Genomic DNA, 27529 nt, shown 5'->3' on the forward strand with positions numbered 1-27529 from the left:
ATCTTGTGCAAAAACACAGCTTGGAAAAATACAGCTTGGATTCTCAACTGCAATGTCTAACTCCACGTTAAAGGCAATAGGCAGCTAACCTAAATATCAAATGTAATGTCTAATGTCATGTCAAAGCCAATAGGCAGCTGAGCTGAATACAAAATGCAATGTCTAATATCATGTCAAAGCCAATAGGCAGCTAAGCTGAATACAAAATGCAATGTCTAATATCATGTCAAAGCCAATAGGCAGCTGAGCTGAATACAAAATGCAATGTCTAATATGTCAAAGCCAATAGGCAGCTAAACTGAATACAGCATGTCAAAGCCAATAGGCAGAATACAGAATGTAATGGCTAATGCCATGTCAAAGCCAATAGGCGGCTAAACTGAACAAAACATATAATGTGCTACTGATGAACATTGAGCAACTAATATGCGCAGTAGTGAAACACAAAGTCATTGGTCAAACAAAATTAATAGCATCACAGCATCGCAATGCAATATTTTTTTTCCCGAATTTCCTCGGCCTAGCTAATGGTTTGGTGATGGGGATGGGGTGCGGGGGGATAATTATTATTATTATTTTTTTTTTTAAACTTACCTCCTCCACCGCCCGCCGCTCCTCTGTCCTTAGTCAACATCAGGCACATGCTCCCAGCCTGTCCTGCGGCCAATCCCTACGCTGCTCAAAGTAGTTTCGGGATATGCTGGGAGCGCCCAGCCTGGACGCTTCCAGGCAGACTGGGAGCCTGAGTGCTGAGCACTACTCGTCACCTCCATATGCCCCGCCCCTTTTACCAAACAACGATAATAAACAGTTTATTATCGTTGTTTGGTAAAAGTTGTGCAGCTGTCGCTGGTGGGGGGGAGGGGGATTGGCGCTCCTCCTCCTCCATGGAGGAGCCACCTCTGGTGGTGTGTGTGTGTGTATATATATATATATATATATATATGTGTGTGTGTGTGTGTATATATGGTTTTTAGTGTTGCAGTTCCTAACGTACTCGCAGTTTTTTGCCACATTTAAGAACTTTGTCGATATTTAGGACAGTTTAAGTAAATTTTGATTCTTGGTGTGACCCGTTCATAGTTAGTGTAGGTTAAATGTACATAGCCAAGAAGTCAAGTGAATGATTTAGATGAAAACATTTTGGGATCCTGATAGGTTTAAGATCAAAAGGGTAATGGGTGAAATCAACTGGGAGAGATCAGAGTACCAATAAATTAAACCAACCTGTTGAGTAAATAAGAAACCGAGCTAATGGAGTACTTGGTAAGAAACACACTGTCATTCGGTTGAACATTAATTAATCTACAGTAGCTTCACCTGTCAGATGCTCATATGAGACCAGATGTAAAGTAGCTGTCCCTCTCCTCCTCGATTAGCATTCTTGTAGGACGGTGTCCAAGTAGACATACATTTTTTGTCTCTACTGTGTGATGGGGAAAGGGAACTAGAAGCACGGAAGTGACAGTGTGAGCATATAGCTGTTTTTGGTAATTTCTTTCAAATATTTGTGATACAGGAGGGAGGCTGTCTGTCGTTTTGAGTGTTAGCTGTTATTTCATTGGATGCCTTGATAAACCAACTTGGAGATAACGGAGTCTGGTAGGTTCTCTATTGCAGATCAGTGTACTTGATAACTAAGAGCGAGCACAAGCAAATAGAAGTTTAACGTTTAATCCATAAGTATGTGTATAATTTACATCAGAATGTTCCCCCCTGAGCCCTTAGCTTATCAACCTGGCATACTGTAAACAATGTGAGACTATAGTAACTGACAGTTATTTGAATTAAATCAGAAATAAAACCTTGATGGACTTATGAAATATATGCATGTTTTGTCTTTGTCTTAGCTCCATAGAAAGTTTGTATATGACCAATGTGCTGTTCTATTTTATCTAGGGCCTTACTTGGCATCTCTGCAAATGGATAACAGCTTATTGGAAACGCCAAAAGTTTACTCATCGACCCCAACAAGCCAGGCTCAGGTTCATTCTGGAAGTAGTGATACGACATCCAGCACCAATGCTACTTGCCCATTGGGTTCTGCCGCACCACCGGTTAATTCCTTTAGCTCCACTCCCAATAGTGGTGGTGCCAACCTCCCAGCTGCCACGAACACAGTAGTTGGATCCTCTGTTCCAGCATCTTCTTCGTCCTCTTCTGCCACACCCTGCCAGAACCAGATCGGGAGTGTTTCCACATCTGCAGCTTGTAGCGGGCTGGTGGGTACTATACTAAATACCACTAGTGCGGGCAGCTCAGCAGAACACACACCAGCCTCTGGAGTTGACTCTGAGCCAGTACAGAACGCATCACAACAGCAAGAAGTACAAGAAAGGTAAGTGCAGAAGGCAAAATCTGGGTGCCATGTTATTGTACTGAAAATCATGCAAGAGTGGTCACACGCTACAAAGGGGTTTTAAAGATATAGCTTCACTAGATAATGTTCAAATTAGTGGGTTGAGACTACTGCTGTGGTGAATTGAAATGTACACTTTTAAAGTGTCATTCACCAATTCAGATACATTTTAAACAACACTCCAAATAGTATTAAGTCTGTGATACTTAAGTTAATTGATAAAGAACTGTGTAAGTGTCCGTCATTAAATAGACTTAACATTGTGTAGATATAATGATCGTTAGAATAATTTGAGATACAAAGATTTAAAATGCAAGGACTCTGCGCAGTAAGAAACAATTTCAATCTTGTGGCAAGAAAGAAACTAGGGGAGGGGGAGGGGGAGTACTGTAACATGCAAGAAATTATCCATGTAACAATGATTGTCTACACAAATGCACCCCTTCTTTCGGGGCATCAACAATCCATTTTACTCCCCAAGCAAAGGGACGATGTAGTTTCCTTTTAAGAAAGGCTGTCTTTTAGCCTTAATGCTTCAGGCAATAGCTACGAAATGTCATTATTTTGAAGGCAGCGTTACCAAATGTGTTTTTGTTAGCCAATGACAGCTTCCACCTTCCTCTTTAATGAGGGTCCACAATCTGCGCCTCGCTTTGCATTATTAGAGATGCAACAATGTACTATAGGTGTTTAGTGTAACACGCCTAGCACTAAAGAATGTCAGTCATCGCAGGTAATAACATCTTTGAAATGGCATATAGAATTGTGTGTGCTTATGTAAGGAACTGGTATTTGTGCACCGTATACCTTGACTGGTGAATGAAGAAATGCTGCAGTGGACTTAACCCAGAGGCTTAAATTATGATTGACTGTAATAAGACAAAGCATTCATAGTGTGATAGTGTCCTATCGTGTAGAAAAGTCCATCAGTCTGACGATGTGTACCTTTGTGTTCAATGACATATGTGGCTGTAGATACACATGGTTTGCATAAGTCCACCGTCTAGTGTTGGGCTTGGATTGCTACTAGTTGTTTTTCTTCAATTAATCTTTTTGAGTCATGAGATTGAGTGACTCCTCCTCTCGGTGATAGTGCGCGTGGGCATTAAGTCCTTTGTTAGATTGTTTTCTCTCCGCCATTGGGTTCAGACGTGTTTCCTCTCCCTTGGGTGGATCTCGGTTCTATATCTTTCGAATTTTATTTTCCATCTTATTATCAACTGTGGTATAATTTTCAATCGTGTATTTCACACTTTTACAATTCGATTCGATCCGATCTTTATCGTCTGGGACGGTTTAATGTCCTTAAGGACATATACGCCCTCCTTGGACCTACTTTGACAACTTTGATAGGCTAATGGTACGTACTCCATTTAGATTCTGCCCTAGATGTCATTTCAAGTTTCCATACATGGATCAACACTTGGTGTGTAATTTGTGTTTCTCCCTGGAACACAAAGGGGAGACCTGCGATGCCGGTAGGCTTTTTTGGATTGAAAAAGACCTTTTGGGACCGAAGAGTGCATCGATTAGAAATGTCGTGGAAGACAACAGACGATACCCCCATCATCTTCGGAGAAGAGCACGTACAGGAAGAAGTCTGATGCCAGGCACCCCTTTCGATTCGAGACTTAGTCTGACCAAGATTCGGACATAGAGAGTCAATCCATTCCAGCGGTGCAGTACGTGAGTACACCAGCACCATCCCACCAAGTGAAGACATTCAAAAAGACTTCAAAATTGGTCATCGGTCCTCCACTGCCCTCGGGCCATGGCAGTGTCCAAAAATTACATTCAGATGCCCCACCCTCTGGTTCGGCACTGAAATTTATAAAGACCAAAATGCCCTCGGCACCGACCAAAGTGACCGCTTCATCCCAGTCTGTTTCAGGATAGAGTCCAACAGTCGAATTGACCACTTCGGCTTGAAAAAAGCATTCAGGACCGAACATTTTGGAACCGAAAAGTGTAGTGGGCAAAGATTCTACTGTTTCCCCTGAGGACACTTCTTCTGTAGAGCCTATTTTGGAATTGATGGACGCAAAACAGCAAACAATTCACATACAAAAGGGAACAGGAAGAATCCTGGCTTCTCCTCCAATCAAAAGGAGACTGACCTTCAAAGAAACATTGAAAACTGCGGCTCCCCCTAAAAACAAGTCTCCAAAGAAAAAGACAAGGCTCCAGAACAACCTTCACCACCTCACTCTCCAGTGTTTCCCTCTGCTCCACCACCCCAATCACATTTGTCCTTTGTTCACCCACAACTTTTTCCACAAGCATCTTCATCACCCCAGAGATGATTTAGGTGATGTTCCACATACGTGGTTTGGACCATGGGATCCATACAATCCTGATCCCATTTTCCCTAATGACCCTGACCTTTATCCAGCAAGGCCTTCTCCCCCTGAGGATACAAATGCATACAACCAAGTTAATGCGAGGGCAGCAGCATAGCATATTGTGCAGATTCATACAGACCCAGTTGAAGAGGATTTCCTCTTTGGCACACTAACCAACACACACACAGAGTCTGTTTCTATCCATGCTACCAGGCATGCTCAAACATGCTACTGACACATTCAAAGAAGCTGTTAAGGCAATAATAATTAAACCAGGAGTAGACAAGAAATATAAAGCTGCACCCTCAGAGCTACCTTTCATAAAAACACAACTACCACCAGACTCTATAATGGTAAGTGCGCAGGGGATGCTGCTCCTCCAGATAAGGAGAGCATAAAACTGGACAAAGTGGGCAAAAGAGTGGCTGCTCAAGTTGCAAATCATTGGAGGATTGCAAATTCTCAAGTACTTCTGGCAAGGTCTGGGACAAAATGGAAGTTATTACCATATATTCCACAGGAACACCAAAAAAAGAGGACAGCGGATAGTTGCAGAAGGACAGGTCATCTCCAATAACTCAATCAGATGTGGCTGACACAGCTGTACATGATGTGAACTCCAGTGTTCTCATAAGAAGACATGGCTGGTTGAGGTGTTCAGGATTTAAGCCAGAAATACTACAGGCAGTCTGAACATGCCTTTTGACAAGGAAAATGTATGTGGCCCAGAGGTAAATAACACTATAGACAAATTAAATAAGGACTCTGAAACAGCTAAAGCCTTGGGGGCCTTATTAACTACACCTACCAGGGCTAATTTTCGTAGGCCACAATTTAGGGGTGGTTTCAAAACATCAGCCACCGAACATTCCACATCACAAAATAAGCAAGGAGCATTTGCAGGGGTTCCTTCAGAGGGTCTTATAGAGGCACAAATAATAGATGGAGAGGTAAAACATCCACCTCTAGAGGATCTTCCTCTAATACTAAAGAGTGACTTTTTAGAAATTCCCACAACACATACATCTCTAGTGGGAGGAAGATTGGCAAACTTTTATCCCCAGTGGTCCAATATCACTCAGACCAATGGGTTCTATCAATTGTTCAACATAGTCATTGTCTAGAACTCATTTCCACTCCACCTAACAAGCCCACTTGTTTTCACAAACTCTCACATGATCATTTCATTCTCTTAAAAGAAGTACAGTCCCTTCTTATGAAAGGGACTATAGAATCAATTCCCCTATCACAACAGGGGTTAGGAGTATATCCACTATACTTCCTCATACCAAAGAAAGACTGTTCCTTAAGACAAATTCTTGATCTCAGGCCTCTCAACCTATACATACTTTCAGAGCATTTCAATATTTTCACTCTGCAAAATGTGATTCCTCTATTACAGCAAGGAGCTAACATGACCGCATTAGATCTCAAAGGTGCTTATTTCCACATTCCTATACATCTGTCACACAACAAATTTTATGATTTGTCATTGCAGGAAAACATTATCGCTTCAAAGTACTACCATTCGGGGTAACAACCCCCACAAGGGTGTTTAAAAAATAAAAAATGCTTAGCTGTAGTAGAAGCATTTCTCAGAAGGCAACACTTCCACGTTTTCCCATACTTGGGCGATTGGTTCATAAAAGCCAGTACTATCCAAAAATGCCAGCAGCATTCTCAGTACACGGTAAATCCTCTACACACTTTTGCAGCCTTACCTGGGAGCAATTCTGAATACTCATTCAGCATTGGCATATCCAAACCCAGTAAGGATGCAAGCTTTTCAAAATCTCCTGGCTCAATTACAGGAGAATCATACTTACACAGTAAACCTAGTGATACAACTATTGGGGTTGATGGCCTCATGCATTGCAATTGTTCCCCATGCAAGACTACACATGCGTCCACTACAACAGTGCCTCTCTCAGTCACAGGGTCATCTTCAGAATCAAGTGTTGTTGGACCACCACACTCACCGCTCTTTGCAATGGTGGAATCCCACCAACCTTTAAAAAGGGTGGCCCTTTCAGGACCCTGTGCCTCAGATTATTCTCACAACAGATGCATCACGTGTGGGTGGGAGGGGGGTCACCTCAACAACATTGCGATACAAGGGAAAGGGGATCCCATTAAACAGACTTATCACATCAACTATTTGGAGTTGCTAGTAGGCTTCTTAGCACTCAAAGCATTCCTGAAACAAATCTCTCCCAAAGTGGTATTAGTCCATAAAAACAACCAGACAACTTTGTATTATCTGCAGAAACAGTAGGGGGACACTCATCTCAATTATCCCTTCTAGCCCAGACAATTTGGAAGCGGGTGATTCACATTCAATTATGGTAGAATATCTCAGAGGAATGAACAATCAGTTTGTGGATCTATTAAGCAGGACACAGCAACAAGTCCATGAATGGGGAAATTCACCCACAAGTACTTCACCAATCCTTTAGCCTTTGGGGAAAACCAGAAATAGATCTCTTTGCAACTCAACATGCCAAAACTTAGCATCCAGATACCTACACCCTCAGTCCAAGGGCAATGCTCTATGGATGAATTGGTCAGAGATATATGCTTACACTTTTCTGCCTCTCCCACTCATTTAATTTCTGGTACACAAATTGAAGCAAACGTCACTGACCATGACCCTTGTAGCTCCCACATGGGCACATCAGCCTAGGTACACAACACTGTTGGATCTTTCTGTGGTTCCCCATCACAAACTTCACAACAGACCAGACCTCTTGACTCAAAAGAGAGGTCAGATCAGTCATCCAGACCCCAAAACACTCAATCTTGCGATATGGCTCCTGAAGTCATAGAGTTTGGATATTTACAACTTCCTTCTGAATGTATAGACCTTCTTAAAGAGGCACGCAGACCTACAGCTAGACTGTGTTAAGCTGCAAAATTGAAATGTTTTGTACATTGCTGTCAAACTAAACACATTGATCCACTCAGTGTCAGTTCAACACATTGCTTATTTGCTCAATTTACAGAAGGCAAATTTTGTGTATTCCTCAATTGGACTTCATTTAGCAGCTATAGCTGCTTACCTCAAAAACAGACAACATATTTCTTTGTTCAGAATTCCTGTTATAAAGGCATTTATGGAAGAACTTAAGAGAGTTATTCCACCCAGGGTTCCTCCAGCTCTAGTATGGAACCTTAACGTTGTCCTTACTAGACTTATGGGTCCACCATTTGAACCTATGCATTCTTGTTCTTTGCAATTTCTTTCATGGAAAGTTGCCTTTTTAGTAGCTATAACTTCACTGAGGTGTGTAAGTGAAACACAAGCATCAACTTTAGAGGAACTTTTTTTTTTCCAAGTACATAAAGATAAAGTAGTTCTTAAGACAAACCCTAAATTTCTACCGAAAGTAGTTTCACCAATTCACATTAATCAGTTAAGTTACTTGTTTTTTCCCCATAGCCAGACCCAGTTACTAAAAGAGCTCTGCATACACTAGATGTTAAATGACCACTTATGTATTACATTGACAGGCAAAAAGTTTTAGAAAATCAAAACAACTTTTTGTAGCTCTTTCTCTCACAGAGGTGACCCAGTTTCAAAGCATGGATTAGCTAGATTGATAGTCAAGTGTATTCAAACTTGTTATCTCAAAGCTAAAATACAATTGCCAACAGCTCCCAAAGCACACTATACCAGGAACAAAGGAGACTCTGTGGCCTTTTTAGGAAACCTCCCAATAGCAGATCTCTACAAAGCTGCTACTCGTCTACACCACACACATTTACTAAACATTATTGTGTAGATGTTTTAGCTCGCCAACAGGCAAATGTTGGCCAGGCAGTCCTTAGGACACTTTTTCAAGCTACTCCAACTCCTACAGGCTAGCCACCACTTATTGGGAGGGGACTGCTTCACATTCTATGCAAAGCTTGTGAATCTACAGCCACACATGCCATCGAACTCTAAATGTTACTTACCCAGTAGTCATCTGTTCGTGGCACGTAGTACTGTAGATTCATATCATCCTCCCTCCTCCCCGGAAGCCTGTAGTCGTTGTAGTATGAAATGTTGTATATACGTGTGTTCGATGGCATGTGTAGCTGCAGATACACATGCTGTGCACAGTCCGCCGTCTGGTGTTGGGCTCGGAGTGTTACAAGTTGTTTTTCTTCGAAGAAGTGTTTTCGAGTCACGAGACCGAGGGACTCCTCCTACTTCGGTTCCATTGCGCATGGGCGTCGACTCCATCTTAGATTGGTTTTTTTCCGCCATCGGGTTCGGACGTGTTCCTTTTCGCTCCGTGTTTCGGGTCGGAAAGTTAGTTAGAATCTCGGAAAAAAACGTCGGTATTGTTTGCGTTCGGTATCGGGTTAGTTAGAACAAATCGACACCGAATTTTGAACAGCTCCGGTGGCCCTTCGGGGTTTTTCCGATTCCCCCGTCGGGGCCCGGTCGGCCCGGCCACATGCGACTTCAAGGCTCATGGAACGGACCCCATTCCGTTTCTGCCCAAAATGCCATCACAAGTATCTGTATAGGGATCACCATCTGGTCTGTAACTTGTGCTTGTCCCCCGAGCACAAGGAGGATACTTGTGAAGCCTGTCGAGCGTTTCGGTCGAGGAAGACGCTGAGAGACCGAAGAGCCAGGAGACTACAAATGGCGTCCACGCCGACAGGTCAAGATCGTTTCGAGGAGGAAGAAGAAGCTTTCTCCGTCCGCGAGTCGGATTCGGAAGAACTCGACGCCGAAGAAACAACCAAAACCGTGAGTAAAACGTCGAAAATCAAGACTCACGAGAAGTCTACAAAAGCCCAGGGGACGCCACCGCCAACAGGCCATGTCTTAACCCGAAAAATAGGTGACCCATCCAAGGCACCGAAAAAGGGCATGCTGGTGTCGAAGTCATCCGACTCCGGTCGAGATACCGCCACACAGCAACCTCGGAGCCGAGACAGTGGCTCCGAGAAACTTCGGCACAGAGACAGCGGCACCGAAGAATTTCGGCACCGAGACACCACGCCGAAAACAAAGAAGGTTTCTTCGGAGCCTAATAAGACTTCCGAAAAGGTTTCGGTCCCGAAACAGCCAGCCTCGGAGCCGAAAACTAGTTCCTATACAGAGGAACAAGGATTAACCTCCCAATTACATCGATTTGGAGAGGAGCTTCAATCTGCAGAGCCTGACTACACACAAAGAAGGCTTCATATTCATGAGGACACAGGGAAGATAACTACTCTTCCCCCAATCAAAATAAAAAGGAAACTTGCCTTTCAACAAAAGGACAAGCAACCACAGGCAAAGGTGGCAAAGAAAACAACCCCACCACCGTCTCCACCACCATCAATACATGCATCACCGGCAACAACTCTACCACTGATGCACTCACCAGCTCATACCACGATGAGTCAGGATGATCCCGATGCATGGGACCTCTACGATGCTCCAGTGTCTGACAATAGCCCAGACTCTTATCCTACAAAACCGTCACCACCTGAGGACAGTACATCCTATACACAGGTGGTCGCAAGGGCAGCCGAGTTCCACAATGTGTCCTTACATTCAGAACCAATTGAGGATGACTTTCTCTTTAACACCCTATCCTCCACCCATAACCAATATCAAAGCCTTCCCATGCTCCCAGGAATGCTAAGACATTCAAAACAAATATTTCAGGATCCAGTTAAAGGCAGAGCCGTAACTCCAAGGGTGGAGAAAAAATATAAGCCACCGCCCACTGATCCAATATATATTACAACACAACTAACGCCAGACTCAGTAGTTGTGGGGACAGCTCGTAAGAGAGCCAACTCTCATAACTCAGGCAACGCACCACCTCCAGACAAGGAGAGCCGCAAATTTGATGCGGCGGGAAAAAGGGTTGCAGCACAAGCAGCAAATCAGTGGCGTATCGCCAATTCACAAGCACTTTTGGCAAGATACGACAGGGCTCATTGGGATGAAATGCAACATTTCATCGAACACTTACCCAAAGAGTTCCAAAAAAGAGCGCAACAGGTGGTGGAAGAGGGACAAAGTATCTCAAATAATCAGATACGGTCTTCCATGGATGCAGCAGATACAGCTCAAAGAACAATAAACACTGCAGTCACAATACGGAGGCACGCATGGCTGCGCACTTCTGGGTTCAAACCGGAGATCCAGCAGGCTGTGCTCAATATGCCGTTTAATGAACAGCAATTGTTTGGGCCGGAGGTAGACACTGCCATCGAAAAACTCAAGAAGGACACCAATACAGCCAAAGCCATGGGCGCACTCTACTCCCCGCAGAGCAGAGGCACATTTCGGAAAACACCTTTTAGGGGAGGGTTTCGAGGTCAACCCACAGAAACCACAACCTCACAAACAAGACCTACCTACCAGGGCCAATATCAGAGGGGAGGTTTTCGGGGACAATTTAGAGGGGGCCAATTCCCCAAAAATCTAGGAAAATTCCAAGACCCCAAAACCCCTCAAAATAAGCAGTGACTCACAAGTCACACACCCCCATCACATAACACCTGTGGGGGGGAAGACTAAGCCAATTTTACAAACTTTGGGAGGAAATAACAACAGACACTTGGGTCTTAGCAATTATCCAGCATGGTTATTGCATAGAATTTCGCCAATTCCCTCCAAACGTCCCACCGAAAACACACAAGATGTCAAAACAACATATAGATCTTCTAGGACTAGAAGTTCAAGCGTTGCTACAAAAGGATGCAATAGAATTAGTACCAATTCAACAGGAAAACACAGGAGTTTACTCACTGTACTTTCTAATACCCAAAAAGGACAAAACTCTGAGACCAATACTAGATCTCAGAACACTAAATACCTACATAAAATCAGACCACTTTCACATGGTCATGTTACAAGACGTAATACCACTGCTCAAACAGCAAGACTACATGACAACTTTAGATCTAAAAGATGCGTATTTCCATATACCAATACATCCTTCACACAGGAAATACCTAAGGTTCGTATTCCAAGGAATACATTACCAGTTCAAAGTGTTGCCGTTCGGCATAACAACTGCGCCAAGAGTCTTTACAAAATGCCTGGCCGTAGTAGCTGCACATATCAGAAGGCAGCAAATACATGTGTTCCCGTACTTAGACGACTGGCTAATCAAAACCAATACGCTGGAACAGTGTTCACAGCACACAAAATATGTCATACAAACCCTTCACAAGCTAGGTTTCTCCATCAACTACGCGAAGTCACACCTTCTGCCGTGTCAAACGCAGCAATACTTAGGAGCGACAATCAACACAGCAAAAGGGATTGCCACTCCAAGTCCACAACGGGTTCAAACATTTCACAAAGTAATACAGGCCATGTATCCAACACAAAAGATACAAGTCAGAATGGTAATGAAACTACTAGGCATGATGTCTTCAATCATAGCCATTGTCCCAAACGCAAGATTGCACATGCGGCCCTTACAACAGTGCCTAGCATCACAATGGTCACAAGCACAGGGTCAACTTCTGGATCTGGTGTTGATAGACCGCCAAACATACCTCTCGCTTCTATGGTGGAACAGTACAAATTTAAACCGAGGGCGGCCTTTCCAAGACCCAGTGCCACAATACGTCATAACAGATGCTTCCATGACAGGGTGGGGAGCACACCTCAATCAACACAGCATCCAAGGACAATGGGACATACATCAGAGACAGTTTCACATAAATCACTTGGAAATGTTAGCAGTATTTCTAGCGCTGAAAGCATTTCAACCCATAATATCCCAAAAATACATTCTTGTCAAAACAGACAACATGACAACAATGTATTATCTAAACAAACAAGGAGGGACACACTCGACACAGTTGTGCCTCCTAACACAGAAAATATGGCATTGGGCTATTCACAACCACATTCGCCTAATAGCACAATTTATTCCAGGGATTCAGAACCAGTTGGCAGACAATCTCTCTCGAGATCACCAACAAACCCACGAATGGGAAATTCACCCCCAAATACTAAACAATTACTTTCAAATTTGGGGAACACCTCAAATAGATCTATTTGCAACAAAGGAAAACTCAAAATTCCAAAACTTCGCATCCAGATACCCACAAGAGCAATCCCAAGGCAATGCTCTATGGATGAACTGGTCAGGGATCTTTGCATACGCTTTTCCCCCTCTCCCTCTCCTTCCATATGTAGTAAACAGGTTGAGGCAAAACAAACTCAAACTCATACTAATAGTACCAACATGGGCAAGACAACCTTGGTACACGACTCTACTAGACCTGTCAGTAGTACCTCATGTCAAACTACCCAACAAACCAGATCTGTTAACACAACACAAACAACAGATCAGACATCCAAATCCAGCATCTTTGAATCTAGCAATTTGGCTCCTGAAATCCTAGAATTCGGACACTTGCACCTCACACAAGAATGTATGGAGGTCATAAAACAAGCCAGAAAACCTACCACTAGACACTTCTACACAAACAAGTGGAAAAGATTAGTGTATTACTGCCACAATAATCAAATTCAGCCATTAACCGCATCTCCAAAAGATATAGTTGGATATTTACTACATTTGCAAAAATCAAATCTAGCTTTCTCTTCTATAAAAATACATCTCACCGCAATATCAGCTTACCTACAAATTACTCATTCAACTTCACTATTTCGAATACCAGTCATTAAAGCGTTTATGGAAGGCTTAAAAAGAATCATACCACCAAGGACACCACCTGTTCCTTCATGGAACCTCAACATTGTCTTAACAAGACTCATGGGTCCACCTTTCGAGCCCATGCATTCTTGTGAAATGCAATACTTAACGTGGAAAGTTGCATTTTTGATTGCCATCACATCTCTAAGAAGAGTGAGCAAGATTCAAGCATTTACCATACAAGAACCATTTATTCACATACATAAAAATAAAGTAGTTCTAAGATCAAATCCAACATTTTTACCAAAGGTTATCTCACCGTTCCACTTAAATCAAACAGTAGAATTACCAGTGTTCTTCCCACAACCAGATTCTGTAGCTGAAAGAGCACTACATACATTAGACATCAAAAGAGCACTAATGTACTACATTGACAGAACGAAACTAATTAGAAAAACAAAACAACTATTTATTGCCTTTCAAAAACCTCATACAGGAAATCCAATTTCAAAACAAGGCATTGCTAGGTGGATAGATAAGTGTATTCAAACCTGCTATCTTAAAGCAAAAAGAGAGCTGCCTATTACACCAAAGGCACACTCAACCAGAAAGAAAGGAGCTACCATGGCCTTTCTAGGGAATATTCCAATGAACGAAATATGTAAGGCAGCAACCTGGTCTACGCCTCATACATTTTCCAAGCACTACTGTGTAGATGTGTTAACTGCACAACAAGCCACAGTAGGTCAGGCTGTATTAAGAACATTATTTCAAACTACTTCAACTCCTACAGGCTGAGCCACTGCTTTTGGGGAGATAACTGCTTACGAGTCAGTGCACAGCATGTGTATCTGCAGCTACACATGCCATCGAACGGAAAATGTCACTTACCCAGTGTACATCTGTTCGTGGCATGAGTCGCTGCAGATTCACATGCGCCCACCCGCCTCCCCGGCAGCCTGTAGCCGTTTAGAAGTAGATCTTGAACATTTGTACATTTGTAAATATATTACTTTAACCTTTATTATGTACATACGTATTAATTCCATTGCATGGGCGCACTATTACTAATATACACAACTCCTACCTCACCCTCTGCGGGGAAAACAATCTAAGATGGAGTCGACGCCCATGCGCAATGGAACCGAAGTAGGAGGAGTCCCTCGGTCTCGTGACTCGAAAACACTTCTTCGAAGAAAAACAACTTGTAACACTCCGAGCCCAACACCAGACGGCGGACTGTGCACAGCATGTGAATCTGCAGCGACTCATGCCACGAACAGATGTACACTGGGTAAGTGACATTTTCCATACATTGCATGGACATCTCTCTTTTTCATTTCCTATCTATCTACGTATACACACTTATTACCTCACCTGCCTGTGGGAAAACAATCTTAACAAAGAACTTGATGCCAATGTGCACTACTGTCACCAAGAGCAGGAGTCACTCAATCTCCTGACTCGAAAAGATTCTTCAAAGAAAAACAACTTGTAACACTCTGAGCCCAACACTAGATTGTGGATTTATGCAAAGCCAGTGAATCTACAACATTTTCCATTTGTCAGAATTTTTAGGATAGTCCCAGTTCTGATCTAATTGGGGATTTTTTTTCCCCAAATACTGTTTGCGTAAAGATTATGTATTTGCATACTGGTAGGATACTCTTTCTGCCATACTTTTCCTGACTTATACAGGTCATTTGGGTTGTGAAACCGCTCTGTGGGAATCCATCAGTACGTCTTTATTTCCGATCTCCTAAAGCCTAATCAAGACTTATTGTCTCTGTTTCCTGTGCATGTATGCATCCAAGATCTAAAATAAAAACGTTAATAAGTAAACATTAGTCGCTGCTATGGTTTCCACATCATGAGTTTGATCCCTGGTAAGGCTACCTCCTGATGATGGTAAGTGTAAAGCAGTTGAATTGGGTGATAGTGATTCTTCTTAGCACTTGTGGTACTTATAAAGGACAGAACTGTGTCATATAGCTCTATATATAGAGTCTATTTCCATCCTGTAAGACATAATATTCCTGAAAAGTTGTTAAATGTTGTGCATCTTAAGTTCATGGTAACTCTTTAGACGCGACACACAAATACAATATTAACATTCTTTTTTTTAAGATGGTAGACTTTTCCATTTTTTCCACTCCCTTTTATTGGCACACCACTACTAAGCCATGGGCAGATTACCACGTAACAATTATTTGTAAAATGTATTTCAAATTCATCAGAAGTGGTTGTGAAGTTGAGCTTTGGGTTTGAGTGGTAGCAATTTGTGAGGTTGGAGGTGCTCAAGTACATTTGTGTATCAGGCGTATATGTTTGGGGCAGTAGGATGTTACATCGTTTAGGGTAATTGTTTTTAGCAGTCTTGTTTAAATGTTTTAGTCCTAACATATGCAACTGGTACCAATGAGTGTGGTTAGAAAATCATGATGTCCCACATGCAACAAATCCATGCCTGTTGAATTGTGTGCCCACTGACTCATGTTAGGATTGAGTTGTGTTCACTCGTCTCTGAGGATGTTCTAAGTAAGGAGCAGGAAACCTGTTTTTTTAAACATAACTCTCCGTGTGTAAATCTACAGCAGCTATATGGCATACTCCTTCTTATGGGGTGCTTTGCTATAAGTATGAATAGTACATACCTTGCAGTGGTCGTACATATCTACGTTCCAGAACATCATAATAGTTAACAAAAGTGATTTTTGTAGTAATCCGGCATTTATTATTTAGCCAAGCTTTTTTAATTAATTGCTGAAATCTCATGTCACGGATGAGCAGTTACCTGGGCAAAGGTGAATGCCAATTACCAAACTGCAAATGACTTACATATGTTCTAGGAAAGTTAACAGCTCTCCATTGCGTCTAACAATGGTATATTGCTCCTGGTGATACTTAACCTACTGATTACAACACTTTTCAAGCAGTAGGAGCCACTCATGCTTTGTACCGCACCCCGGGCTTATTGTAATGGACTGGTTAAGCACACTTTAGTTTGAGGTAGTTAATGATACTGGGAATGGAATGTGGTGGTGCGAGTTTGACCTCGGAGCACTATAAACCTGCTGGAAACGAACGATATTGATCTGGAATAGGGAGCAGTGGATTAGCTTTCGAAAGGCTTTTGTCTGCGATTTATCACCAAACTATTTGAAGCAATTTCCATCATTCACTGCGCTACTCTTCAGACTGTTCAATATCCATGGTGGTTGATGGAGATCCGAATAAACATTATCACCTGTAAAGGCTTTAGTTCTAAAGGGCAGTTGTAATCCATTCACCACAGCACACGCTATCATTTGCCTTAATGAATGGTGTGTCTAGGTAATTTAACCTCTGCCATTAAGTGAAGGGGTTGGTGCAGACAGCAGTGTCTAATACAGCACAGTACTAATGTGTGCAATTTCATCCTTCTCACCCTTCTCTTAATCTTTTCGAACTATATAGAACAATACACTACTCCTACCCCATTAGCACAGCCCTCAACTACTTTTCTCAGTTGCAGGCATTTGGTTTACTGTTTGGTCTTATTATATCTAACAAAGATGAAGCCTAGCAGGCCTGACATTCTGAAAGCGCCTCCCGTTTTCATCTATTCAACAGAAGGCTCAAATTTTAGGTGTGTTAAAAACTCTGCATATTAAAGATGCATTTGCGTAGCCACACTACCTTAATATTTTCCCTGCTTTTGAGGTACTTGATTCCACCCGGTACTATACTGACAGAGGACACACCCCTTAACAAAATATTATAGTTTTTTCTTTATTGAAGCCTACATTTTCAGAACTTCAGACCTTACTTGGGATACATTTTCCAATGTGGAAGTATGTATTCCAGTGTTGCATAATATTACTGGTGTGAGGAGTTCAGGTAATTGTTGAGTCACGTGCCCATTGAACCAGGTAGTTTCATTATTGCACGCTTTCAACTTCAAAAAGACATAGGACAATTTCGCCCCCTTTTTAGGGTCAAGCCTGTGAGTGCATGCGTCTCCCTAGTGAGACACTGTTGTGCTCAGTAGAGGTCTTGGAGCCCGCTTGTAGTTCACTATTTGTTGGTTTGCGTGGCACTCTCCTTTGCAGCCTCGTAGTTCGTCAGGGCAGGCCTGGCATAATTTCCATTCCTCTGTGTGGAACGGCGATCAAGCACTAATTAATTTCGACTTAATTAGTGGGTCCGCTGCTCCCGACGTGATCGTGGGACTGTTTTGTTCATTTTAACTTCCAGTTCCCCTCAAACAGAAGGCTTGTGACTGACAAAAACGTCACCTTCGGGACAAACACAATTGTAAAGTTTTATTTTTTAAAGCTAACTTTCTTTTATTTTGTTAAGTCGTTTTTTCTCAGTTTCCACTCGTGTTTTCATTGTTTTTTGTTCATGGGCGCTGTTGTCAAAAGATGACAACTTGTTCGAAATGTGCGAGACCTATTACATTGCAAATGCTTGTTCTTATTTGTATAGTGAAATAATTTTTTTTAACATATCTTTTTATTACTTTTACATAGCTACTTAACTGAACACGCCATACAGAGGTGTGTATCTCACAAGTCTCCTCAAACACTCCACCCAGTCTAAGGCATTTAGCTCTCTATATAACAAAAGTACTCAATACGTTCTAGTCATGGAACCTGCAGTGAAGACTAATTCCCTCCCCCCTCCCCCCCCCCCCCCCCCCCCATTTAAAAAAAATAAAAATCTGAGTCTGCCCCTGGCATAGCACTCTGCCTCGGAGTAGTGAATTCCGCATGTCTGTCCAGCGTGGACAGTGTCTCTGCTCTCCACTGGCGGACAATATCACGTTTGGCCAGAGACCCACCGCAACCATTAGTCTAGTGCATCCATCACACCCCACCCCTACTCATCCATGAGCCCCCGCTGGATCATTTTGGGCTTGTGCACCACTGGGCGCCTGGCGACGCAAGATAGTCTTGCATATGGTGTGTTAATAACTTTGTATAGATGGATATTCCCAAATCGTGTGATAGAAGTTGCCTAGTTGTGTTTTTGCAGCATAGGCAGTGAGGGTTTAGGGCATGGTTGGGCTAAAGTAAGATATTTGAGTTGTACTAGCCTAAAGAGCATGGATATCGCCAGTACACCTGGGGACCACTCTGGCTTTCACACAGACTTTTTCCACATGTGTGCCTATATCTCATTCCCACTGTTCCCATAATGCGACCATGGGATCTTGACTGTTGTTGACTAGGAAGCTAAATATCTTGGAGATGTCTTTGGCTTCTGTAAGGGAGATAGGAATGTTGGTCTCAAGTGGATTGTATTCTGGTTCCACCTTAATGATGATTAGGGTGGGGGAGACACAGCAAAGTTCACTATTCGTTGTGGACTGCACATGAACGACTCACTGGGCAGAGGGGTTTTGTCAGCAGTGGCCCTGAAGTGTCACACCTGTTTGAGGACGATTGGCTTTTCGGGGGTGTCCAGGCTACTTTGATAGACATGCCCTTTGATTCCAACAGTCTCTTTGGAGACAAGGCAGACTCAGCATTTGAGCGCTTCAAGGAAACTCGTGCTAAGGCTCCCCTCTCCTTTGTAGCAGCCTCTAAGCTTTCCTAGTCTGACTCCCCACCAAGGGCAAGTCGGAGGCAGGATTCGCCATCACCTGCTCCGCTGACAATCTGTCATGCCTCCCCTTCGAGACTGCCCCCAATTCCATGTCACGTCATGCATTCTGATGGTGGAGGATCACCTGTCCCATTTCCGCGAGGGAGTTACGTCTCTCTTGGCCTAGGGAGCCATAGAGAAGGTTCCTGTGCCAGAAGTAGGTTGTGGTTGTTATTCCCACTTCTTTCTGGTTCCCACAAAGGACAAGGGCCTCCACCCTATCCTAGACCTTCAATCCCTCAATCTTATCCTCAAGAAGGAGAAGTTCAAATTGCTCACTCTGGCTCAGGTTTCATCTGCAGAGGACTCAGGACACTGAATGGTAGCGTTGGACTTGCAGAGCACTTATTATCATATTACCGTCCTACCTGCCCACAGACGGTACTTGTGGCTCACGGTAGGCCACAAGCACTTTCAGTTCACCGTGCTCCCCTTTGGCCTTACCAGCACCACTCGGGTGTTAACCAAGGTGATGACAGAGTTTGGGGCTCATCTGCGCAGATCAGGGGTTTCCGTCTTCACCTATCTCGATGACTGGCTGTTGAAGGTGAGCTTGACCCAGGCTGTCTTCTCTCAACTCCAGACTACGGTGGACCTCCTGCATTTGCTGCGGTTCACTATAAAAGTGCCAAAGTCACACCTGACTCCCTTTCAGATGCTCCTTTTCATCTGAGCTGTTCTTGACACAGTGCAGTTTTGGACCTATCCTCCTGAGCGGCTAGTCAAGGATATTCAGGCTGTGATTCCGATTTTTGAGCCACTATCCTGGATTTTGTTGAGAATAACTCAGAGGCTGATGGGCCTCATGGCCTCCTGCATCCTGCTGGTGACATATACCAGATGACATATGAGGACTCTGCAGTGGAGCATGAAGTTCCAGTGGGTGCAGCATCAGGAGAATCTCTCCAGCAAGGTCCAGATCTCGGAGGGAACTGCGCAAGATCTGCATGGTGGCTAACAAACCACAATTGGATCAGAGGCGGATCACTCTCCCTTCCCCAAGCAGATCTGACAGTAGTGACGTGTTGCTCCTGGAATAGGGGGGGGGCATCTGGGAGAGGTGGAGATCAGAGGCATCTGATCTCCGGCAGAGTCCAGACTCCACATCCAACCTGTTGGAGATCTGTGCAGTCCGGTTAGCATTGAAGGCATTTCTTCCCTCTCTCAAGGGGAAGATGGTGCAGGAGTTCACTGACAGCAATACTGCAATATGGTACTGCAACAAGCAGGGGTGGGGGGAGGGAGGGCGAGGACCCTTTGTCTAGAGGCTTTGCATCTCTGAACGTGATTAGAACAGCAGGTCATATCCCTGGTGGTTCAACATCTGGCAGGCTCCGTGAATGCCAGAGCAGAAAAACAAAGCAGAAAATGTCTACCGGATCATGAATGGCGCCTCCATTCAGAGGGTGGCACAAGGTCTCTTTCAGCAGTGTGGAGAGCCTTGGTTAGATCTGTTTGCCTCTGAAGAGGTTCTGTTGTTTATACTTTCTTTGACCCAGCAGGACTCTGCTATGGACACTCTCAAAGGTAATTTGTCTGCAATGTCTGCTTTTGTTTAAGTCCTCTATTGTACATAGGTTTCTTAAAGGCCTTACATATGTTTCCTCCATCCCCATTCATTATGCCCCTAAGAGATTTGAATCTGGTTTTGACACTTGTGATGTGTGCTCCTTTTGAGCTTCCCCACAATTGTCCTCTCAGGCTTCTCACTTTGGAAACAGCCTTCCTTCTGGCCATTAGATCTGCCTGCAAGGGTGAGTAAGCTACAGGCATTGTCATCTAAGCCTCCCTATCTTTCCATCTATCCTGATAAAGTGGTGCTTTGCAGTGGGGCTTCTTTCCTACCAAAGTCATTACGCCCTTTCATGTAGGCCAATCCATCACCTTGCCTACTTTTTATGCACCCCTACATCCCTCTAAGGAAAGAGGAGAGACTCCACCTCCTGCATGCAAAAAGAACATTGGTGTTCTACCTTGATTGTGCAAAAGAGTTCTGGGTGGATGATCAACTCTTTGTTGATTATGTGGGTGTGAAGAAAAGTCAGGCAGTGCAGAAGTGGACCATCTCCAGGTGGGTCGTACTCTGCCTTAAGATCTGCTATGCAACGGCAAAAAAGCAACCATCTGAAGGTTTTCACACTAATTCTACCGGAGCTACAGCTGCAACCACTGCGTTACCATGTGGAGTTCCAGTCCTTGACATCTGTCAGGCGAAAACGTGGGCATTTGTGCACACATTACCAAACACTACTGCCTGGACAGTCAGGTCCATAGGGACGGATATTTTGCCTGTTCGGTCCTGCAAGACTTTCTAGTATGATCTTGGTTCTCAGACCTACTTCTGAGGGTGGTATTGTACAGTGAGTGGCAGAAAAAGTTTTAGTCTCAAATAGTCATTTGGGATTTATTAAGGCCGTTTGGCTAATGAAATGTTTATCTGAGCAAAAAGTGTACTTTAATGGCTGTTCAGGTCTGCTAATTCCTTATTGGAGCCATAAACTCAATTTTCAAACTGGATCCTGGAATTGTTTGAACAAAGTTATTTCACTGGCGCCCTCAGCAAGAGGTCCATGAAGGATCAGTTAGAAGTGAAGTAGCAGGGCTATGAAAGCACATGCAAGGCACAAGTGATGTTGATTCTTTTTTCCCCCCAGACTTTACAAACTGAGGACCAGTGATTTCTCAGTTATTGTTTTCCAGCTTTTTTCATATGTTTGATGCATTAAGTGCACTAGTACGTTTGACCATGCAATTCGATGTAAGTCATGGTCAGAACTGGGAGATTTATGGGGAATAATTTATTTAATATATTAATGTCACTTAACAATAACATTTGGACTGAAGTATCCAAGCCTGTGGGTGGAACTAGTTCAAAGGAAATGGGAATTATGGCTGGTCTGAAACAAGGCTTAATAGTAACCCTAATTCTCTTTGCTACAAAATAAAGTAACATTTGTAACAGTAACTGCTCCAATGGAATAGACAGTGTTGGTCATTGATTTGGCTGATGGATTTGGTCATCCACTCCCAAGCTACTCAGACAATTCTAAAAGTCACATCTCTTTTCCAACTTTTCTCTCTGCCCTACCAGACACCAGTCTTCTCCCTGTAGCTATGTTGGTGAATATTTATCAGCTGCAAGGTAGGGTCCAGGCCATCTGTTCCAGAAATAGCAGAGTCTTTTTTCCCCAGGGCTGTAGACGCACCATCTCTATTGCAGCCCACGAGGAATAATGCAGAAAGGCTGATGACCTGAGGTGGTGGGATGGCTCACTCCATCGATGTCAGTCTAGTTTAGGGGCCTTCAACCTTTTATGCAATGAGAGGTAATTCTTCTTAAGGAGCATCATCTCGAGCTACTAATACATTTTATCCCTGTGTAATATGACCACATTTGTTAAAAATACACTAGTGACCAACCAGAACTTTCAGGTAGGTTACCAACAGAAGTGTCAAGAAGAGTAATATTAATGAAAAAATCAGAATGATACCAAAACACTTTTTAGTATTCCAAAATATTGAATCCACAAGGGAGGATTATGTACCTAAAGAAATAATTTGTGTTTATTCCAGTTATAGTTCATAATAGGTCAGCCTTTCCATTTGAGCTTTAATATTGAGGCAGCCGACAAGTGTTGCATCACCAAAGCAACTTTTTTCAAGGCTGCAGATGTATAGAGATTTATAGCAGAGTTGCAGCCTTATTATCATTAAACAATGATGCTTTAATTATTACTTAAGAAATCAAGAGAAACATGAAGAAAAACACCAAGACACATGTAGAGTCCCCAAAAGATTTTTGATGCATAAACATAAGAGTTGACCAGGACTACCTGAATTAATATGGCATTCACCAAGCCATGAAAATGTATAGAGAAATTTGTTTAGTACCCTGTAGGAAGTTGGCTCTGTATATACTATCTCAAAGTAACAGATAGGGTTCACAGAGTCCAAGGGTTCCCCTTAGAGGTAAGATAGTGGCAAAATTAGATAATTCTAATGCTCTAATTTGTGCTAGTGTGGTCGAGCAGTAGGCTTATGAGAGGGTAGTGTTAAGCATTTGTTGTACACACACAGGCAATAAATGGGGAAAACACACTCAAAGACTTTACTTCAGGCCAATAGTTTTTATATAGAAAAATATATTTTCTTAATTTATTTTTAGAACCACAAGTTCAAGATTTGAAGTAAATACATAAAATGCAAGGTACTTCACACAGGTAAGTTAGGAACTTTGAATTAGAGCAATAACATATACAGTTTATGTTAAAATGGCAATAAGCTATTTCAAAAGTAGACAGTGCAAAAATCAACAGTTCCTGGGGGAGGTAAGTATTGGTTAGATTGTGAGGTAAGTAAGACACAAGTCTCAGTTCCTGGGCATAGGCAGCCCACCGTTGGGGGTTCAAAGCAACCCCAAAGTTACCACACCAGCAGCTCAGGGCCGGATGGGTGCAGCGGTCAAAGAGGTGCCCAAAACACATAGGCCTATGGAGGACAGGGGTGCTCCGGTTCCAGTCTGCCAACAGGTAAGTACCTGCGTCCTCAGGGGGGCAGACCGGGGGGTTTTGTAGAGCACTGGGGGGGGACACAAGTAGGCACACAAAACACATCCTCAGCGGCTCAGGGGCGGCCGGGTGCAGTGTGCAAAGCAGGCGTCTGGTTTTGTATAGGAAAAAATGAAGGGGCCCTAGCGGTGCAGGCAGGTGACAGGGGTGCTTCTTGTGCCACCCGCCACCTGGGCTAGGCAGAGGAGTCCTCCCTGTGGTGTTGGTTCTCTGGATCTCAAGCCGGGGGCGTCGAGTGCAGTGTGTGAAGTCTCGCGCTTCCGGCGGGAAGTGTGAGCTCTTTGAAAGTTGCAGAAAAGTTGCAATAATGTTGCTGTTTGTTGAGCAGAGCCGCTGCTCACTGGAGTTTCTTGTTCCTGGGGTTCAGGGCAGTCCTCTGAGGCTCTAGAGGTGGCTGGTCCCTGTTGGATGCGTCACTGTTGTAGGTTTTCGAGTTGAGAGACAGGCAGGTAGGGCTGGGGCCAAAGCAGTTGTCTTCTCTGCAGGGCTTGTAGGTCAGCAGTCCTTCTTCTTGTTTCAGGTTGCAGGAATCTGATTTTCTGGGTTCTTGGGTGCCCCTAAATACAAAATTTAGGGGTGTGTTTAGGTATGGGAGGGTAGTAGCCAATGGCTACTGTCCTGGAGGGTGGCTACACCCTCTTTGTGCCTCCTCCCTGAGGGGAGGGGGGCACATCCCTAATCCTATTGGGGGAATCCTCCAAACCTAAGATGGAGGATTTCTAAAGGCAGGGGGTCACGTCAGCTCAGGGCACCTTAGGGGCTGTCCTGAGTGGTGGGTGGTGACTCCTTGTTTTTCTAATTATCTCCTCCAGCCTTGTCGCCAAAAGTGGGGGCAGTGGCCGGAGGGGCGGGCATCTCCCCTAGCTGGGATGCCCTGTGGTACTGTAACAAAGGGGGTGAGCCTTTGAGGCTCACCGCCAGGTGTTACAGTTCCTGCAGGGGGAGGTGAGAGGCACCTCCACCCAGTACAGGCTTTGTTCCTGGCCACAGAGCGACAAAGGCACTCTCCCCATGTTACCAGTAACTCGTCTGGTTGTGGCAGGCTGGCAGAAACTGGTCAGCCCCACACTAGATGTCGGATTGGAGTTCAGGGGGCATCTCTAAGATGCCCTCTGGGTGCATTTTACAATAAATTCTACACTGGCATCAGTGTGCATTTATTGTGCTGAGAAGTTTGATACCAAACTTCCCATATTTCAGTGTAGCCATTATGGAACTGTGGAGTTCGTGTTTGACAAACTCCCAGACCATATACTCTTATGGCTACCCTTCACTTACAATGTCTAAGGTTTTGCTTAGACGCTGTAGGGGCATAGTGCTCATGCACATATGCCCTCACCTGTGGTACAGTGCACCCTGCCTTAGGGCTGTAAGGCCTGCTAGAGGGGTGGCTTACCTATGCCACAGGCAGTGTGAGGTTGGCATGGCACTCTGAGGGGCGTGCCATGTCGACTTAGTCATTTTCTCCCCACCAGCACACACAAGCTGTAAGGCAGTGTGCATGTGCTGAGTGAGGGGTCCCCAGGGTGGCATAAGACATGCTGCAGCCCTTAGAGACCTTCCCTGGCATCAGGTCCATTGGTACCAGGGGTACCATTTACAAGGGACTTATCTGAGTGCCAGGGCTGTGCCAATTGTGGAAGCAAAGGTACAGTTTAGGGAAAGAACACTGGTGCTGGGGCCTGGTGAGCAGGGGCCCAGCACACTTCCAATCATAACTTGGCATCAGCAAAAGGCAAAACGTCAGGGGGTAACCTTGCCAAGGAGGCATTTCCTTACATACCCGAGAGAATTGGGGATGGAGGAAACCTAAAAGTGCCACTAGACAAAGTATATCCATGAGAAATTGTGCAATCGACGGAGGAGACATCAATAGTCAATAGACATCAAACAGAGATTTTAAAAGAAACCGAAACCCAAAATAGTCCAAAAAACTGTCATAAAATTCAAAGTTTAATCTTACCAAAATGCTAATTTATACTACAAAGGTTTCAGTAATATGGCCCAGAATTAAATATTTCCTAGTAAATATGAAGGAAAGTTTCAATTATGCCTACTTTCTTTCTTTATTTTTGACAGCAGCTTCAACTTTAACCATAATAAACTACATTTTCCAAGAAAAGCAGGGAAACAAACTACAAGTCCCATGATCACTGCACCGGGGTGCGCTCAATGACATCCGGGTCGCTTCCCCTGTGACTTCCTCTTTCTTGACTGCGAGGAGAAATGCTGATCTCCGCTTTCCTCATTCTTGTTTAGATCCCTCATTTCCTGTTAAGCAAAGTGAGAGAGCCTGGTAATCTGTTGCCAACGATTAACTAAAGCAAAATAACATTCCGATGAAGTCAAGAGCCACCCAAGAAAGTCATACGCAGAAAAACAGGTACGGACAGTGCAAACACATGACTTCCCATTCGTTTAGGGAATTCAGTTCTGAGGAAAAACTGTGAAGATTACTTGGACCTTATGCTGTAATTGTTAGCAAATCCTCATGAGTAAAATCCAAGGGTTGGGCAAAGGTCTTGATAAGCCAATGGTGAGAATAATCCTCGCCTCAGTGTCCTTAATAGAATTGAAACTTTCCTTCATGTTTACTAGGAAATGTTTCATTCTATGCCCGGACCAGAGGCGAGGATTATGCCTGTTTAATGCTTATTCACCATCGAGGCCATGTCCAATACCGGTTTGAAGTAAAACCGATTGAACATGGAATCTGAAGACCAATCCGCTGCATTGATTATGTCTTCCAAGCTGGCTTCCAAGCGAAACACTTTAGAGGCCATTGCTCCTCATACAGAGTGAGCTCCAAATATCGTGGTATTAACTCCCACCTCTTGCATTATTCACCGGACCCATCTCGCAGTAGTGGGCGATGACACTGCCCTATGAGGTTTCCTAAATGAGATAAGTAACTGTCTCTCCCCTGGAGGTCCGAACTCCTCCGCCATTTCCTCGTACGCCTTGAGACAACGCACTACGCACAGTTTGGGGAAATTTTGAAAAGATGGGTTAGAGACTACTCTTTATTTGGTTTTTGTTCACCTGGAAATACTGAATGTCACTCCCTCTGGAGTGAAGGAGCGGCCCGGAATGTCCAGGGTCCTCACGTCCGATACCCTACGACATCTGACCTAGCACAAGAGAATGGCTAATTTGGCCAATAACTCCTTTTGGGATAAATATTCGCTCTGTTGCCACGAAAGGAAGAAATTGAGAACTAGATTTACATCCCAGAGAGCCGAGTAGCGCAGCTCGGGCGTCAAAGACAGACGTATGCCCCTCATTAGTTTGCCAACCAGGGAATGCTCACCTTCCGGGGAACCTTCCAGAGGGACATGGCCTGCTGAAATTGCTGACCAGTAAGAATTTACTGTTCTGTACGCCACCCTCCTGGACTCCAGGGAGGCAAAGAAGTTCAGGATGGGGACCACTTGGCACCCCAGGGGATCCTAGTTGTTTTGTACACACCAACGAACCCATCTAAACCAGGCTGATCTATATCGTTTGTTCGTTCCCACGGCCCATGCCACTGCCAGCATGTTCTCAACTTCTTCCGATGACGCTGGGATTTTCCAGCATTGCCTGAAATCCGACAGGCCATAAGTGGCATTTGGCTGCGCATCACCAGTGGGTGATAAGAGCCCAGTGTATCCCGAAGACAATGAGGACCGTGGGGGTAGGAGGATTGGAGAATCCCAAGAAAGTTCCAGAAGAACCGGAATCCATACTTGTGACCTCCTTAAGGAGTGATCAGGACCACCTTGGCTTCTTGCCAGCGAACATGTACTGTCAACCTTGTGATCATCGCGAAAGGTGGGAACGCATTTCCTTCTTCCTTCAACCAGTTCTAGAGAAAAGCATCTGATGCTAACGCCAGAGAATCCGGTCTCCAGCTGAAGAAACGCGGTTCTTTGGGATCCAGCCTGGATGCGAATAGATCTATCGAGAAGGGACTCCACAGGGTATTCAAGCGGTGGAAATTTGCTGTGTCTTAATGCCACAGTTTCG

At 44.0% G+C, this 27529-nt stretch overlaps 1 protein-coding gene across 2 annotated transcripts in view; it reads left to right on the forward strand.

Annotated features, from left to right (window-relative positions):
- The window catches only part of MED13L (mediator complex subunit 13L), a 982865-nt gene that overhangs the window by 793357 nt on the left and 161979 nt on the right, over positions 1-27529 (forward strand). For both annotated transcript variants that reach the window (XM_069214516.1, XM_069214517.1), the window contains exon 21: positions 1900-2338. In XM_069214516.1, coding sequence (XP_069070617.1) covers positions 1900-2338 — 439 coding nt within the window. The remainder of the gene's footprint in view (positions 1-1899; positions 2339-27529) is intronic.

Source organism: Pleurodeles waltl, chromosome 11, assembly GCF_031143425.1.
Source record: "Pleurodeles waltl isolate 20211129_DDA chromosome 11, aPleWal1.hap1.20221129, whole genome shotgun sequence".
Taxonomy (NCBI): domain Eukaryota; kingdom Metazoa; phylum Chordata; class Amphibia; order Caudata; family Salamandridae; genus Pleurodeles; species Pleurodeles waltl.